This window comes from Amblyomma mixtum, chromosome 2, assembly GCF_055824585.1.
Source record: "Amblyomma mixtum isolate Tamu chromosome 2, ASM5582458v1, whole genome shotgun sequence".
Lineage (NCBI taxonomy): Eukaryota > Metazoa > Arthropoda > Arachnida > Ixodida > Ixodidae > Amblyomma > Amblyomma mixtum.
The window spans coordinates 248,944,190-248,963,226 of record NC_143013.1 but is presented as its reverse complement, the minus strand read 5'-3'; the positions used below and the strand labels follow the sequence as shown (position 1 = coordinate 248,963,226).

At 45.0% G+C, this 19,037-nt stretch overlaps 2 protein-coding genes across 2 annotated transcripts in view; both read right to left on the bottom strand.

The window, feature by feature from the left end:
• LOC149363408 (uncharacterized) overlaps positions 1–19,037 on the bottom strand; it is a 37,529-nt gene that overhangs the window by 8,693 nt on the left and 9,799 nt on the right. The gene's annotated exons all lie outside the window — the stretch shown is intronic.
• Positions 15,323–17,793, bottom strand: LOC149363409 (uncharacterized). The gene is made up of 3 exons (XM_089567498.1): positions 17,785–17,793; positions 16,660–16,994; positions 15,323–15,379 (listed from the first exon to the last, which is right to left on the bottom strand). Coding segments are annotated over exons 1-3 (345 nt in total). The 3' UTR covers positions 15,323–15,378.

Here is a 19,037-nt window from a genome sequence, read left to right as displayed (position 1 = left end):
ACTTAAATGTGTTACCCTTGGATACACTGAAACTAAACATGCCACCTCGGATATAACGAACGTTTGTGTGTTAACTTGGATATAACAAACCTAATTTTGCTTCGGATAGAACGAATTTTAGTGTGCCAACCTTGGATAGAATGAACGTTTGGCTGCTAACGCAGTCAAACGACCCACCGAAGATCGCCTAAGAGCCTTTCATTAAGGTGTATTGTCGAACATACAGGCATGGGACACAACATTCACGATATCGACGTGAATGAAGATCGACTAGGCCGAATAGTGGAAATACTAACTAATGTTTGCTCTCTCTCTCTAATCTAATGTCTCGCACTTTACTACACTGAAGCTTCGCTACTGTGACCCGCGTCATAAAGTAAAGTACACGTGTCTTAATGTACCCATACCCGGTGTGCGAAGCCATTATTTACATTGAATGTCCCTCCCTATGAAATCGTACGAAATAACATGTCAGTTGTTTATTTTCCCACAGCGTAGAAAACGCACGGAACGAATTATAAGCATCGTTTTATATATTTTGGAGCATCTGTAATGAAGATTTAAATGTTTAGACGCCATAAAATGTTTTTTTTTTGGCACCGATTGGCCCATCGCGGTGGCCTAGTAGCTGTCGCGTTCGGCTGCCGAGCCCTAAAAAACTAGAGTGAATTCCGGCCACGGTAGCCGCATTTTGTTGGAGGCTAAATCCGAAAACAATCGTATGCTGTTCGACATGAGTGCGCTTTAAACCGCAAAAGGTCGAAAGTCCGTAGCCGTTCATAGTCGTCTACGGCGTTAGTCATAAACCATGAACAACATTGGAACGTTAAACCCACCTAACACAGCATAACATAACACGTAGCATAACGTAAGATAACTTATAGCATAAAATGACCTATCACAACATAACATAACATAACATACAATAACATAACATAACATAACATGACATAACATAACATAACGTTTCTACTCAAAGCGACCAATAGATATAGCTTTGTTGTATAAGTTCAAGTAAAGCAAACATTTGAACCGTATTGTTTCCTGCGACATTGTTGTATTTTCATTGCGGTAGCTATTGCTTTTACATCAATGTTAGCGCCAGCACAAAAAAGCTAACTGGCGGCGAAAATGCAGGGCATGCTACAGCATGGTGACACGAAATGCGAGCCAATAAACTGCGGATTACTCCTCAGTAAAAAGTACCAGGGTCGTGCTGTGTCTGACTGAGAGAATTATTGTTAGGGCAGAACTGGAGGGTGTCCTCAGCCTAAGGAATTTAGGCTATGATTCTTGAGTTGTGTGATTCACAACTGAAAATTCTCTTGTGAGTGTCGCTTAGATAATGGTCAGTACATCAGGCTTGTATTGATATTTGCGTGCCACACTGGGTCTCATGGCAGAAGCGCTTATTCATGTCGACTGGCTTGAAATCGGCAGTACTTCCTTGCCGCACACTTCGCACAAATACCCCGCAATGCCTGTTCCGGTGCACCTGATATATCGCGTGTTCCTTTGACGCGGTAAAGTAATTTACTTGATCAATGTTTATAAAACTGCTGCTTAAATAAGATGATGGTGTTCAGCAAGCGTTATCGGTGGTTACCGCCTCCTCCAGACGCCGCCGTAGCCGTAGTTGACTCCGTACGGGCTGAGACCATAGCCGTAGTTGACGCTCAGCGGGTGGGCGTCATACCGATGCCTGTAGCTGATGCCGCTTCTGTAGGATCCGAACGGGGTGTCTATGTCGTGGTAAATAATGTTTCCCGGCTGGGCGGAGTAGGAGGCCCCCGACCAGCCGTACGTGGATCCGTACACTGCGATCGCGTTGCCCAGCAGAACGGCAAGCAAACACAGCACCTGCATAAAATTGCGTTCAGCGGTTTATTCAAATTGGCGACTTACGGGAAAGAAATAAGACACATCAAGTAGAATGTAAATTGGAGATGTATATTTTGAAAATAAAGCCGGTTACCTTGAGTATTTTATTAAACCGCTGATTACCGTTATTTTATTTACGTCCAAGAATTGATGAGTAGAAATGCATACACATGACGCGCGTTTTGGTGCGCGGAACTGAACAAGCCTATGTAAAATGAAGCAAATGACCTCAGTATGTCCACAGGGTGTTAAAAGAGCACTTTTTTGCCATAGCATTGTCAGCGGTATAGTACATCGGAGTACGGTCATGGCCTGATAACTAGCAGGTGGGTTCAATAATATTGAACAGTTAAGTTTTAAACTATTGCTGCTAGATTTTTTTATTGACAGGAATGTAGTCCACCGTAAGTAATACCCGTATCAGTTTTTGGAATTTCGAAAATGTGGTTACTCTCGGCGCAGTGACCCAACCGATTCGGGCTACATCGCGCGAAAGTACATAAGCTTTCGAGAAGATTGCAGGCAAAGCAGCCTCTCCTGTGTACGTAACTCTTCGAAAAAGGCAAAATTTGTTGGGTGACATAGCCGAGCGTAACAGCATTTTCGAAATTATAAAAATAATTTACGAATTTTACCCTCTGCTTTTCGAACCCCCGCTCTATTGGTTTCACCGCTGTGGGACACAGATACTGCACATCCCCTTTCCTCAAAAAAATCTCCGCCACTCCCGTAACCGAGAGTAGAGTAAGCACGAAATATTTACGGGCATAACACGAAGCGTACGCGGACACGACGAGACGCAGGCCTGACAAGAATGTGTACGCAGCGCGTTCGAAGCTGTCTAAAGTGCGTAGAGGCGAAAGCGTTTCCCGCACCACTTTGCCTATCTATAGTGCCTAGAATATACTGGCAGTATTCTAGGCACTATAGCCTATCTGACACTGGTGACGTCACCACTGCATTACGTCACACATAATTGATGACGAAGTAATGAAAAATTACTAATTAGTGACCAATTAGTGATTAATGACTAAATACTAATTAACTGCTAATTAATTAGCTTAAGCCTCGCCTTTAGGAGTGGAACGCGATAGCGTGTTGTAGCGCTGCCAGGCAGTCCACGGAACGCCACCACGCGTTCGGCGCGATGCCTTGCCCTTTGAACGCGACGCTTTTCGAGGAAAGTAAATTGCCCAGTAATTCTCTGTCATCTCGGTCGACACCCGAACCGCACTGTACAGGAAGGGAGGAAGACACCACCCGTTCGGCGCGATGTCTTGCCCTTTGAACGCAAGGCTTTTTGAGGAAAGGAAATGGCGCAGTAATTCTCTCTCATCTCGGTGGACACCCGAACCGCACCGTATAGGAAGGGAGGAACGCCACCACCCGTTCGGCGCGAAGCCACCAGCGCTTGTATGCCGGTGCTGTAGGAGGGCTTAGAGAGTCTCGTTAAATCTCGTACGGTGCCCGGATGTTCTCGTTTCAGTGCCCGGATAATTGGAATTCAGTGCCGGGATGAGTGGAATTCAGTGCCCGGATGTTGGCTCTCGGTCTCGGCGTGACGTCACCACATTGCCGACAATGGGAGCTAAAAGCATTTCATGCTTAAAAACTGATATGGATATTACTTACGGTGGCCTACACGCCTGCCAGTCATTAAGGAGCCTAACGATAATAGATAAGAACTTAAGTATTGAATGTTAGTTAACCAGCGTGGTAGTTAGCACATCTTAGCCATATTCCGATGTACTGCACCGCTGACAATCCAATGCAGATAAAAGCGCTGTTATTACTCCAATAGCCGATTTTTTAAAAGTGTCTAAATTCTCAGGTGAAACAGCCTGTATAGACGTCTGAAGTTGCCTCGAAGCTTATTTCACACATTTTCGCCTGCTTTGACAAAACTGCACAGAATATAGCCTTGCATGCTGCTTCACCAGACTCACACATACCAACACGTAAAAAGATGATACAGAGACGCTGTAAAGCACATTTTTGAGATACAAGGGAAGGTAAAGCAAGGTACTGAGTAAGTCGAGTGTTGTCTACGTACTTAAAAGAGACTTCAAGAGAGGAAAATATGTTTCATCTTTGAAAAAGACTAACTCAAAAATACTAAATAATTTTCGCTTCTGTTGTACTCCTAGTTTCGACAATGAGTGCAACCAGTTTCCGGAGGATTTACCGGTAATCATATCAAACAGATGCTCATCACAACTCGACGAACGATGGCGACTTCCGGAGCCTACCGCTGCCGCTGGTGTTTACAACCCCCGTCAATGCTATACAGCCCAAGGAGTTTGCTTGTGAGGCCTGCCGCATGTCTTTTTATCGATCTTCGCCGACGGTAATCTTTCGAAAGAGGAATAGCTCTGCGTCCTGAATCCTACAGAGGTTTGAAGGAGCCACGCTAGGCAGCCACGCTAGAAGAAAACCCTATGGGCTGTATACTTTTGACTTGGGCTGTACATACACCCGCGCGAAGCGACGAAACTTGGCGGCAGAGGAGCAGGTTTCAGCAGTGTTGCTCGGTTGCGGCCGACTCTTCGTTCATTCACCATGCGTTATATGAAGAGTACACCTCCGCTAGCGCATCGTCTTCAAGGCTTTACGCAGCATGAAGCTCTACAAAAGGATAATGGAAATCCTTCCTTGGTATTAATAAAATCTGTGGGCCTGAGGAAAGTCCTGAGACTTGTAATCAGTGAGAGACGGAACTTAGAATAACCATTTCTGTTCCAGAGCTCCTGTTATGCCTTAACTTAACTGTGTGGATGAGGTTGTAGAGCGTCGACCTTCTCCTCGCTAAAACCGCCCTTGAAAAAAGGTGGCAGGGTTTTAACGTGGTTTTGCTTTGCTGGGTTGTCGGTACGTCTGGTGACGATATTAGACTGTGATTAAGGTTGGGCTGATCCGATCTGCTCGCGTCGCAGATGGAAATCGATGAAGGCGACGGACTTGCATTCCACAGCGCGAGAGTGTGTTGCCGTTTAACACGAGGCGGGATCGGCTGAGGCGATAGCGTAGTTCCCTCGTGCAGTGGCCAGCGAAGATGGCCGAGCGTTCGAAACCCAGTCGCGGCAATATTGGTTTTATTTCTGCATGGGCTTTCGCCATGCTAGATTTTGCTCAGGTCACCTTCAAGGTCAAGCTTCACACAAACTCGCTGAGCCGTTTAGACCTCGTGAACGAGTGCTTTCGCACTAAAATAAACTTTGCTGGTTAAAAATGATCGGAAGTGACGTATGTACCCATAGCGCCATCTCTTATTTTGTATTTCGGCGAGCCACTTTCGAGCGATGGGCGAAATTTTCTACAAATGCGGAAACTGAGGGACGCGATGTGCGGTTAGGCGGCCCTCAGCTTGTCGCGCGAATCTATTGCGGAGCGTGTCATCGCGAGAGATTATCGTCTCAAGCGCTTAACGGTTATAATGAAAAGACTAATTTAGACTTCGACGCGAGTGTACTTACCTCTAAAGGTGTTCTTTTTAAACTTGTCTCTGTGAATGAATCGACTCTGCTCCTTAAAATATTTGAACCCCTCTCCTTATGCACTTCTGCACTTCTGTTGTCCCAGGGCAAACATAAAATATGCATTCTTGTTCAGCTACAGCAGGGTCGACCTGTATGACTTAATGACGTTGTACATTTAAACTGGTAACATCAAGAACAATATGCCTAGTAATAATTTTTTCACATGGTGTCCTCACCAGTAAAAACATTTCGAATAGAACCTGTGGCTTGCTTTTGCCAGGCATGGAGGTTTCTGCGCATACATTTGCTTGTAAGACATGTTTTAGTGTGGCTTCTACAGCCCTAATGTAATAAGCTAATTAGGCAGGAAAAATTCGTCGCAAAGCGCAGTTGTTGTTTCTGTCAGGTTTGTAGAGTAAAAAACTTTATTTTGTTAATGACCTTCAACGCTTGAGCGTTCTTTGCGCAGGTATGAGGCCTGACGCCTCCAAATTACTTTATTGTGAAAAAACCTTTTAACTTTCCTGAAATACGCATTAATTAATGTATTAGTTTGACAGCTGAACTTTATTCAAGCAATTTTGTATGACTAGTTGATTTCTGTGGGGGAACACCATACAGATGTTTTTGCAGTTTTTGGCTTCACTTTGTCGCGAGAAAGCCACGAGGAAAGCGTACCGGACAATACCTTCGCTTTGCCTATTGCATATGTGAGGTTACCGCAAATAAATTTACACTGCTATCATATACATATAAATTAAAACTATATCTGAGGTATCAAGCATCGCAAGGTCTTTAATACGTAGCAACAAAACAATGCCTGAGATGAACACTTGCGCTGTGTCGTCCGTTTTCTTGTCTTTTGTGCTTGTCTTCGTTCGCGCTGTTTATTCAAGATGAAATGTACGGCATAGCGTATGAATGTTAAGCTGAGTTGAACGCTTAAAATAATTTCAAATTTGAGGTAATTATGCAAAATCACTATCCAGTGGTTTTAGTGCCTTCTCGTGAATACCAACCGTTCAAACTGTGACAAATAAGAATTGGGTTTTCTAATTTCAACACATTTTTTTAAGGCCTAAGGAAATTCAAACTGCACGAAGGCAATGTTCCTTATTCACTCGTTTTCTTTAGGAGATCACTTTCCAAGGATTTTTCTTTTTTGGAACCACGCTGATGCTTTGTTATGCCCGCTTTAAGCAGTACATGTTTACTCACTTGGTTACTATATATATATATACTTTACAATCTTAGAGAACACTGGTAATGTATTATATCTTCCAAATTGGTTGCGCAACGGTTTCCAGGTGTTGTTAAATGACTTTGACCGTTTTAATTAACTCGTGCTGCATAATTAGGAAAAAGTGAGACTGGTTTTTTTTCCCGTGAATATATAATGACGGTCCGCTTTTATGTTCGTCATGAATATTCCAGAAGATAGAAACAGGAGATTTCTAGAAGAGCTAATTATCCATTTCCATTTGGTTTGGCGTGACGTCACTGTGGCGCAGTATCTGAGGATAGCGGGAAGCGGCCAATCGCAGAAATCAAAAAGTCGTGGGCCCCGACGTTCATGATAGCCTTCGCCGCTCGCCGCATTCACCTGCTCACCATTGGTTGTGCTGTGAAGTCAATGGTGAGGTCCGATAGCCAATGAGCCAATAGTCCTGTCGCTTCCCACGGGCGTTTGGAAGCCTAGGCTACGTCACCGAAGAACAGTCACTTATGCCGGGGATCCAAATGGATCATAAATGAAAAATGGATAAAATATCCTGATAGGATACGGCCCCACGCTTTTAAACTGATTGTATAGAGCAGCATCAAAAAGGTTTCGTCGTCTATCAACAACTACTGTGAAGATGTATGAAGCTTTCGCGAAATACGAGGGGGTACCCAAAAGAAACCGGACTTATTTTTGTTTGAACTTATTTTTTCACATTTTCAGCACAGACCTTCAATATCCTTCAAAGTACTCTCCACTTACAATGATACGTTTGTCGAATCTTTCATTCCATTTTTCAAAACATTGTTTAAATTCATCTTTTGTGGTGCTTGACAGTCCTTCCGTCGTTTTTTTCTTCACCTCAGCAACATCAGCGAAACGCTTTCCATTCACCTATTTTTTCATTCTAGGAAACAAAGAAAGTAGCACGGTGCAAGGTCGGGAGAGTATGAGGGTTGAGGAATAGAGGTCATGCAATTTTTGGTACAAAATTGTCATAAAGACAGGACAGTGTGAGCAGGGGCATTGCCATGATGGAAAAACCAGTTACCCGACCGCCACAAATCTGGCCACTTCCACCGCACACTGTTGCCCAGTCTTTTCAAAACATCCAAGTAGAAAGCCTGGCTAACTGTCTGACCCTGAGGAACAAATTCTCAATGGACGACTCCTCTCACGTCGAAAAAACAAATCAGCATTGTTTTGAGGTTTGATTTCACCTGGCGAGCTTTCTTGAGGCGAGGTGAATTTGAAGTTTTGCATTGGCATGACTGTTGCTTTGATTCAGGATTTAATTCAGGAACACTTGAGTTGTCACCATAGCATCGTCCTTGAACGTCTTTCTGAATATTTCACGAGTTTCCGTTCCACTTTTGTCGAGAAAAAATCAGAATTTCACCGGCGCACGCTGTTCATGAAAATCAGCCATTACAAAAACGACGCTCACACAAAACAGTCGTCACTCTAAAATTCTGCCTAAACTAGCCTGACCTCCTTCAGCGACGGCACTCGGCTTACTGACTCTGAAATGTTCGTTCTATACACTCCTAGCGGCAAAACGCGGTAAAACAGAAGCTGTGCCGATTCAAAAAATTATTCCGGTTTCTTTTGGGTACCCCCTCGTACTTGATTTCAGTAACGTCTATGTAACCTCTCATACTGGAAACAGCCTTTATGAAGCTGATCACGAACTATACTGCACGCGATTTCTCTTCTATAGGGACACGCTCTTCTCTGTATGGGGTTCTAGATTCATCTGATTCTTCGCACAATAGCATGCGGTGTGTCATAATTCAAAACACGGAAAGTGCGCCATTTGTAGCGAGTAAAGAAAAAAAAAGTCGATTTTACAGCAAGTTTCGGGGCATCTAATGTCTAGTTTGGCTCTTTCTTGGTGATAGGAACTGTCAGTGGTACTCACGGCCTTCATGATGGACAGTGTTCCTCGCAACTGGTTTCTGAAAGAAATGGCACCACAGTTGCCGCACTGCGACTTCTTTTATACTCATTGCGACGTAATGTGTTCGCTTAGATCAGACCTGCGCGGTTATCACAGGGCTTCTGTAATGATAGCTCATACGAGCCGATGGTCTCATTTGGCTTCCTCATTCCCTGTCGACACAGTGACTGTTAGCGTGGCGCATTTTTTTTTTTTTTCATGGAGGCTATGGAACCATGAGCGTTGGCGAGTAGCAATGCGTCATTTGAGGTTTGTTGCGACAGCAATGTGCCCTCTATCACAGCTGCCCTTTGTTTGTTTGTGATGTTTGTCGTATGTAGGCTTCACAGGTGCATCCTCTTAAGCAAAAGCCATTTGGCCAGTGTTCTGTGCGAGGCTGAAACCGGTAGCAGGTAACGACGCGTTGACGAAAGCGAAGTCTTTTCCCGCAAAGCAGCTCACTTTTTTACCTCCGTATATAGCCACGGCCACCCGTCGAGTTGCCTTGAACTTTCCGTCGAGTCGCTATCATCCCATCTTCTGGTCATCGACCGGCGAATCGTGCTTGTTCTGACGTTCGACTGCCATCTCCCAGTCGCTCTCAAGTAGCTCCGTCTTTGGTGTCGACACACTTCGAGCGATTCCCGTCATAACGACCACGCCGTTGTGCTGTCATTTATGTTGTCCGTAAGGGTACGCCCCCTTTGTGCGTTCTTTCGCGCTAAGCCCTCACGACCAGGATGTGAACGGAGAGTTTCGTCTAATTCGGTAGTTGTATGTCTTTGAAAGGAATTCCCCGCCAAATGGAGTCTGATTGAGGTGACGGGAAGCTTGGAGAGACCGTTGGCGAAGCTTAAGGCGCTTTTTACGGAGTTCTAAAGACACTGATAAGCCCACGCTTAAGCCCGGAATTACTGCTTGCTGTTAGGTTTAGGCATGATGAATTACAGCTGTTGACGCAATTTATGACTCAATTGGGGGGCTGCTACCGGAACTCGCTAACTTGTTGCACAAGTTTGGTTGCGTGTAATTGAGCGCGCACGGAACGTATGATTTACAAGTGCCAGCACCGAAAAGTTCCATGAAACGCACAATTGTGGCAATGGTGTGAACGAATGAATGAAAGAGCGAAGATTTATGAAGACGAAACGAATAACGTCAGCCGAAATCGTTATAAGAGGCTCGTAAGTTGAGGAATGTCGAAACGGAGCTCGAAATAAGAAGTCGTCCATGAGGGTTAGCGCTTTCAGCGCACAGGTTGGCGTATTTGGCACAAATAAAACGTATAAAAATATTTGATTGCTCTTGTTTTCCCGAATGTATTGGCGTAGTGGAATCTGAGCTTTTTGAGTTTTGCGAACGTATGGCTGAAAGCGAAAGTCGCCTTAGGCCGCGGTTCATCTGAATGCGTCTCTATGGGCCACCGCGCAACTTTTTTTCTGCTATGAAGTGCGAACGATTCGCAATTCATCAAAATGATCTTCTCGCAGTAATTGCACAGTGCACAAATACTCATCTTTGAGCGTGTCATGAGAACTTGTAGATAATTACTAGCTTGCAACCACTACTCTTTATTTGGAGTTGTAACTGCGATTTCAATTTCTTTATATGACATAAACGTATCATAGTTTGTATGTACCTGTCCATTTAGGAATTCATGCTTGAGTGTGCACCGAGCAATGCCAATCTCCTGGTGGTCGGCACACCATAAAATTGGGCAAGGATTTAATTGGAGTCGCCTTGCGATTGTGGTTTTCTCTTTTTTTCTTTGCGATACACTACTTGCGAGGCGTTGGTTTCGCTTTATGCATTCTCCACGCTGCATATCTACAGGCCTTAGTAAGGTCCCAGCCCCCGACTCATTGAAGCCGGAGTGAAAGCTTCAAGCCGGTGGCCAAAAGGTTACAGCTGTTGTCGAGTTTTGAGGTGTAAGGAGCGGGTGGAGTAGGTACGGTTTAAATAATTGGTAGCGCACACGTAACGTTTTAGGAGGATAAGTTAGCAGTTTATGAAAGCTGAGAACAGAAATGGGCAATCGGTGGCCAGACCTTCAAAAATTAATTAAAGCGGAGAAAATGTTATCTGCGCTGCTGGTGTGCTCGCCTGTACTTAACGTCATTCCGTTTCTTACAAAGAATGCTTTTACAACTTACGCTTTGTTTTTGCTTGTTCAAAGTATTTGCTAGATGTTCCCAACAACTAGGCATGCCCAGGCAGAGACACTTTCTTTTGAAGAAGAGAACCTTTTTAGATACTTTTCATTGTCAAGAAATGTAAATCTCAGTTTTAGCTAGCGCATACAAAGGAAACAATGCCTCAATACTACGTTTTGGAAGCAATAAAAGGCTGAATCCAAACAAAGTGCATGTTTGATAACTAACGTATTTCATCAAAACGCAGCACGTTTACCTTGGCGGCTGTTTTATTCTAATTAGCAAGAGCTAGGAGGAAGTTTAACACTATATCTTGCTGGGCTAGTTGTTGGAGCATTGTCGAAAAAAGATAAAAAAGCGATAAATTTATCACAAACAACACTGAAAGATGGTCAGGATGGGCGCTGACTCCAACTGCGTTTATTGAAGGCCACATGTTGCTTAACGTGCCGGAGAACATAGAACATTGTTAGAAAACGAATCAGATTCGTTTGAAGACCTACCAATCATTGCGGCTCTTGCATCGATAAAAATGACAAACAAAAACTGGGAACCACGACTTGGGGAGACCAAAATTCTAGCTAGCAGTAAAGACAGACTAGCTTGCGAACTAGCAGAAGCCTTTTTTATCAAAGAGATTGATTCATTGATTGATTGATTGACTGATTGATTGATTGACTGAACAACTTTCATTTCCATCATGGAAGACGTCTATCCCGCCCCCGGCACGCAGGTCTGGGAGACGGGGAATTGCGCATCCGCGGTTAGAGGCTGGTGGGCAGTCCTTGACTGGTAGCGGCCTCTTCCGCCAGATGGATGGTGGTGCGCTGGAGAGGCGACACGTGTGTCAGCACCACTTCTATCTGTCTGAGAGCAAGGGAATAAAGATTGCTAAAAAATACGGGATAGTGAGCAGTTTTCATCTGTGCTGTGTTTTATAGTGTTTTTTTTTATCATAATGGAAATTCGCATCTGTTCACCTTCTTAGGGCTGTATATATGCAACATGTGACCTTCAATAAACACAGTTGGAGTCGGCGCCCGTCCGTCTTTCTGTGTGGTTTGTGTTAAATTTAGTGCGCTTTTTACCTTTTGTTTGACTTGAAGATAGCCGTCCAAAAAAAAAAGCATTTTAGAGCCATCATATTCGGCGCATGTTTCTTAGGACGGCCTCTTATACGGGTCTTAGTAATGTAACATTTTTAGAAAATTCCATGGTAGCTTTGCTTTGTTTTTGCTATTCAGTTTTTCAAAAGCGGCTCTGCGCTCGAAGCTACTAAAGATTAGAATACAATTACAATGCTATTCTTACAATATCCAAATGCCTGATGAGGTTAAGGTGCTTCTTACGTCCGGCCACGCGTCTGAAGATTTGAGATTACGCGGCGCTTCTTTGCGTTCCAATGCGCCCCACAGCTCTTGCATGCAAGGGGGTTCTTGTAGGAAGCGTGCGAAATACTTAATGTACCATATGTCTTTCTCGGGTTTTGTATAACGGGATACCTTATATTTCAAAGTGACGCCCGTGTCCACACCCCGCTTGAGAATTCCCGCATCTTGCATCGAGACGACCTGTGTGAGGTAGCTAATGTACAAGAGGGAGTTGGAGATGTACGCCTCTTGTTTGTCTTTTTTTTTATTGCTACGCATGTAAACTCGTTAGTGCATGCTTTAGGAGCTTGCGTGTATTTTCTCACGGCAGTTTATGTTTGCTTTCGCAATGCTGACGTACACGTCCAAGAGCCACATTTGAGTTGCGGAACAAAGACCCTACCTTTACCTTTTGGTTGCAGTCGTCGACGCTTGTTTCCAGGACAGCATGTTATCTGAGCTCTGGTCCCATTTAACTTTGAACACTTGTGCCCTTCAACGTAGAATGTGGTATAAGAATGACTAGTTGCAGAAGTTATTTCTGAAATTGCGGTACATATGCGGATGGCAACCATTGAGGGACAACCAACTAGGTGGCTCGGAGGCCATGATATTCTCTGCTGACCACGAGGTACGAAAGGGTAAATTCGCACATGTACAGACTTCAGAAAGACGTTAGCGCAAAAAACGGACAAGGGACAGAAAGAAAGGACACGTAAGAAATTCACGAGCGTCCATTTCTCTGTTTCTTGTCGGTTTTTTTTTTTTGCGCTAACTCCTCTCGAAAAATGCATCACCAACTAGCCCGGCAGCTTGCTCTCCTGAACATACTTCAGTGTACGGTGAAGAATATACTGAGTGGTTGAACTTAAAGCGGAAGCATACTTTCTAGAATGCCTGATAACCAGTGTTGTTTCGCCACAAAAAAATCACTAAATGATTGGACTGCACAGCGTGCCGCCAACATAGCTTACATGTTTTCCAAGTGTTTCAGCCGGTTGCAGTAGGAGATGAGCTTCATAACAACCATGGGAGCAGCGTATTTTATCGGCGAAGGTATGCGGTTTGTATATCAACTTAGTAAATTCAGACCATATGTGTTGCTCAACTAAGTAAAAAATAAACATTTTCAATAAGCAAACCAGCGCAACGCAGAATGCCCTTTATAGCTGCATTGATCGAGGCGTAGACAAGTGCTTTAGTTATGTACTTTCTTCACGGTCCAGCAAAGTGTGTCATTTGTGTTCACTCAGCAGCATCGCGAGTCCGCCTTATTCTGCGAAGCTCATTGCCGCAGCGGGAGCGGGGATGATATTGCAGGCTGTTAATATAAAGTACCCTGGCTGCGTGAGGAAAATGTTTAATTAACACTTTGCCATCGATAAAGCGTCGTTGAATAACTTTTCTTGGAACACTTCTCGCCTCAACGCATGCTTTATCACGCTTCCTCATTTGACGCCTCCGCTTGCAACTTTGCCGTCACTACGGTGTTGGGGCGGGTTTTCTCGGTAGCTTGTCTAAGGCTGGGACGCATGGGGTAATCTATCGAAGCGCAACTATATATCATTCTGACTCTTTTAGCCCTTTTCAGTCCACCAGGCACAACGTTAGGCCTCTGCTGTCGTTGAGGCCGGCCTCTCGCCACATATCGGGACGAACGAGGAAGATAGTCGAAGAAGAATTGGTTTATTATGCCGGCCCTAATAAATATGCTATGAGCAGTGCGCACTCTGTCTTGTATCGCTTTTCAGGATTAATTACGATGTTGCTGCTTCGCCTTAGGGTATGCGCAGATATATCGTTCCACTCTCAAGTTGAGGCTCACCGGATACTTTTTGCGGCCAGCCACATTGCATTAACGAATATCGGTTCATAATTATTCCGAAATGCACCTCGCAAAGAACTGAACGGTGGCTTTTTCATTACTAGAGGAAAGTAAAATAGGTCTTCTATTTCCCAAGGTGATTTATTTAGGCAACGCCGAAATGCGGAACACTCAGAAAGAAACTTCATCCAATGCTTCTTTTACTTTGTAAAATTTGTTTTGTAATGTGGGGACTCGCTCAGTTAGTATGGACGGCCACAGTCCTTGTTCCAGCAGTGCTGCTCAGCAGGCCGGCGTTCGCAAGCGCGCACCCGAGCTTCATCACTTCTTCTTCTTCTTCACCTCTTTTGTCTTCCTTCTTCTTTCTCTCCTTCGACGGCGCTAGCCGCTGGGGTAGCAAACCCCCAATTCACTTACAGTTTGTTGGGTTCTTTGTGGCCCCATACGGCTTTTTTCGCAATATATGACGCATTTATTTGAAGTAATCGGGAGTTAAAAGTAAGCAATTTATTTATAAAACTGGACTTAGACTCATGAAGTAAGTGATAACGTCGAGTGCAAAAGGGACTCTGTGTCCACCGTGAATGACCGTGTGGTTTAGCCTCTTTCTCTCTCTCTCTCTCTCTCACACACACACACACACACACACACACACACACACACACACACACACACACACACACACACACACACACACACACACACACACACACACGCACACACACACACACACACACACGCACACACACACGCACACGCACACACACGCACACACACACGCACGCACACACACAAACACGCACGCACGCACACACACGCACACACACACACGCACACACGCACGCACACACGCACACACACACACGCACGCACACACACACATACACACACACACACACACGCACATACGCACACACATACACACACGCACACACACAGACGCACACGCACACACACGCACACACACACGCACACGCACGCACACACACGCACACACGCACACGCACGCACACACACACACACGCACACACACACGCACACACACACACGCGCACACACACACGCACGCACGCACACACACACACACACACGCACACACACACACGCACACACACACGCACACACACGCACGCACACACACACACGCACACACACTTGTCACTAGTTTCCATGCGAAGACGGTCTTGGTAAGCGATACTTGTATTTTCTATTATCTTTTGAGCCTCTTTGCTTTCTGAGTGCTTACTCTGTTCATATAAACTAACCGGAATTTCTGTTCAGCATTTCTATAAAGAAAAAACCAACGGCTGTATCTGTAAATGACGTCGAGAGGCTAAAAATGGATTCAAACGAATCGCTGCTTTTTTTTCGGCAATATCTATTTATTCGTCTGCAGTGGAACGAAAAACAAAGAGACGACTAAGACATTGTCGTGGAGAAAAAATAGCCTTCGTATCCCTTGATCCAGCAGAAGACGTGGTTGAGTCATCATGCTGGGCTACTTGTGTTGTTTCTGAAAATTAATACAAGGCAAAAATAAGCAAAACACGGAAATATGCTGAGTTGCAAATAGAATACGTTGTGCAACTTATATACCCGTAGCTTTTTGTTGTTTTAATTTAATACAGGGACTTCCATTACCACTGCATGAAAAGCAGGGTAATGCTCATACCAAACAGCGTGTAGATAGCACACAGAAAAGATATAAACGTCCCTCAGTAATCAATGGTTCTGTGCTACCTCGGAGACTGTGTAAAGCTGAGAAAAGCTCCAAATACTATTGCGAGGGATTTTTCATGCAATTAAATTTATTCTTAAAACACTTTCCAAAACCAGTATGAGGTGTCGGAAGGAGCATACTACTGGCTCACAAAGCAGCTTCTGGCTCCGCAGCAAACATATTTATTCAGAGAAACCCTCCCCTCCACCCTTCCGCGTGCGCGCACCCCAATACATGCATACAACACGCCCTTTATACGAGGAACGCCCCACGCGCAGTACATTGCCCCGTGGTGGTGACGTCAGTCCAGCAGTCAGGAAGGCCGTGAAATGCGCCCAGAAGAAACTATTGTGCTGACTTGCCCTCACAAAGAACTTAACAGCTCGGCGGCGTCAATAGCAACAAACGTGCTCGGCGGTCGTCGAAGAACTGTCACCACCGCTGTCGGCATGCTCAGTTTAAAGCTGGTGAAGTTTGGAGACAAGGCGTTCAGAGAACCTGAAATAATACCGAACCTAGAAGTAGCTGCTGCGAAGGGCTAAAAATAATTGCAGATAAGTCTAGAGGGGGGGGGGGGCGGAGTCTCCGGGCTCCAGTGGCCCTCGATTCTTCAGCAAACTTCGCCTAATAATGAAATATCATTGACCCTGTGACCCACCCTAAGTGCCTGGAGCCAGTTAAAGCGGCGTATGCACGTCATTATACACCTATATTAGATTTGATGTGGAGCGAAGCCACTATAAAGGGCTACACCGCGCCTTCTCCTAAAAAGCTTTCGGCCAAGCAGAATAGGTGCCTGTGACTGATGGCCAGATAATAAAAGTGAAGACGTTCCTTCACTTCCTAAGACCAGAGGAGACGGAACATAATTCATCCAGCCCTCTAATTGCCATGGCTGCTGTGTGCGTTGGACAAACATAATTTATTACGCCCAATATTTTCTGAAAAATTAGCGGCCGAATATATTTAAAAAGAGCGTCTCTGTTATCTTGCTCATGACCACTTCACAAGCAGCACACCTCAGAATTTAGTTGATTTAGAGGCATAGCTGTGTAGACGTTCGCGCCGCTTACCACTTCAGGATGGGGGCGTATCCGTAAGCGTTCAGTCCGTAGCCGTAGCTGAGGCCGTATGGGCTGAGGCCGTACGTGTAGCGGACGCGCAAGGGCTGAGGTTCGACCCGGTGGCTGTAGCTGACGCCCGTGGTGCGGTAGCCGTACGGGGTGGCCACATTGTGCACGGTGGGCTTCACAGGCACCACGCCGTGCACTGCAGTGACGGCGGCGGATACGGGGGCGGCGTGCACCGTCGAGACAGTGTGCACGGTGGGGTAGCCGGCCACAGGAACGCCGTACGTGGGAACGTACACGGCGAGGGCGTTGCCCAGCAGAGCAAAGAGGCACAGGGCCTGTAAGGAATGTTTACATATTTAGGTTTAAATAGGGCATCCATAAATGAAGAAGAAACATTTTGATTTTGCGGGTTATAATATCGTGAGGTAGTATAACCTTGATTTCATGTGGATGTAAGAGGTCGGCAACTTCAGAAATGAAATCCCCGAATGAACGATTGATTCGATGGATTGCTTTTGCTGCGTTGTGAATAAAAACTTGCTATAAAGAGAAATTGCACACAACAATGTTTTTTTCCAAAGCTCTGGGTGCGAACGAAAGTAAAAGAAGCACTGTATTAATCTCATTTAAGCGTTGGCACGCGGACACTGAGAGATACGATATTTACAATCTGGTCTTAGGTTTCTAGATGTTGGTTTTGAATAGGCATATATGCATTCAGAACAAACTAGAGTGGTGGCTTTACTGAATTCCTCATCCTATACATTTGGCCGAAATGCAAGCTGTAGTGAAGAGATCCAGATTATAGATTTTCTAGCGGCTGCAGCCCTTTAAGTTTCACCGAAATTAAATTTATGAATGTTCATATAGTGCTTCTTCTATTGAAATGTGGAAGCTTTACCAGTACTAACCCAGGACCTAATGCTTTGCACATTAACACGACAGCCACCGCTCCACAGCGACGGAATAAAAATAAGTGGATTTGAAGACGAGAAGCATACAGAAATGTTTAAATTGAATCAGCTGAGTCTATAGATGAATTTCATTCCATAAAAAAATCGTTATGGCTAAGGTGGCAGAAATAATTAGTCTGATGTTAGAACTAAACGCAAAGGAGCCACTTACGGCAATCATGGTTAACTTGATTTCTCGCAGCTTGCTGGTGCTTGAAGAAATTGTGACTGTAACGCGGTGGCCGGTCTCCTTTTATACCCACTGTAAGGACTTGAAGTCCCTCTCTTTGACCTGTTTTTTTTCCTCTACTAGCTGATACACACACAAATGACCGCGGTTTAGCTGCCCGTTAGTGCTCTTGGCGCCCTAGTGTCAAGGTCATGATGGCCGCGGCAGTCCACACGCGTGAGAAGCTGAGCTTTGGGATAAGCGATCTATTTACGACCTGTGCGTATGCTCCGTTTATTGCTACTGTTTTCTGAACGCACTATCAGGCGCGCGGTCCTCGTGCTTCGCATCTCCAGGTGCCGGATGAACACAGCAGCAAAACCACTTTCATGTATTTTGTTGGAGAGAAGACGTGCAGGCTTCCAATATGCGCGCCTTCTTTCCCAGCTGGATCACGTAGTTCGTAGCACCGGAGGTAGGACCCTTGTCACCTTGAACTTTGTTTCAAGACGTTAGGTCGCAGTCGTCTGGTCGGTCGCTAAGCGGTGCTAAGCGGTGCGAAATTTGTATGATGCACCTCCTCCGATATGCTTCGAGCAAATCGCATTATGTACACACAGGCGCTGACATGTATGTTATGTGCAGGTGCTTTTTGTGCTCTGGATGGTACGCTATCTTTAACCCGGTGTTTCTGCTGAGTTTGCAGGGGATAGAGATTTCCATACTAAGTGGCGGGAATACGTGTCAGTTGCTGGAAAAAGTGAGCGCAAAAAAGAAATAAAAACGCGCGTGTTCAGTAGTTATAACTTTTCCTCTGTAAAAAGTGCCGCTTGCGTCTAGTGCACTACTGTTAACGGAAACGAAAAATAAGGTGTTTTATTGCGAAAGCAATACTAGTTGCACTTTCAGCCCGTCGCGTAGCGAGGCCGGTAGCTACCATTATAGGATATTGGATTGGATTGGATTGTATAACCGATGCATCACCACAAGTCTAACCACAAGCACCACCACCAGCTACACTACCAGCTACGGATATTGCTTTCGAAATTACCGGGCTTATAACCAAGCTAAGCCACAGCCATTTTTTTCCGGATATGGCGCTTTGATGCACACAACAAAAGCAAAGAGAAAAAGAAACTAAATGTGGATTACACGTGTAGCACTGTGGCAATCAGCGCTAGCTTGCATGCGACAATCACTGCGCACAGAAAAGTTGCATCTCATGTGTAATGCTCAGGCGGGGTCACTCAAGTGTA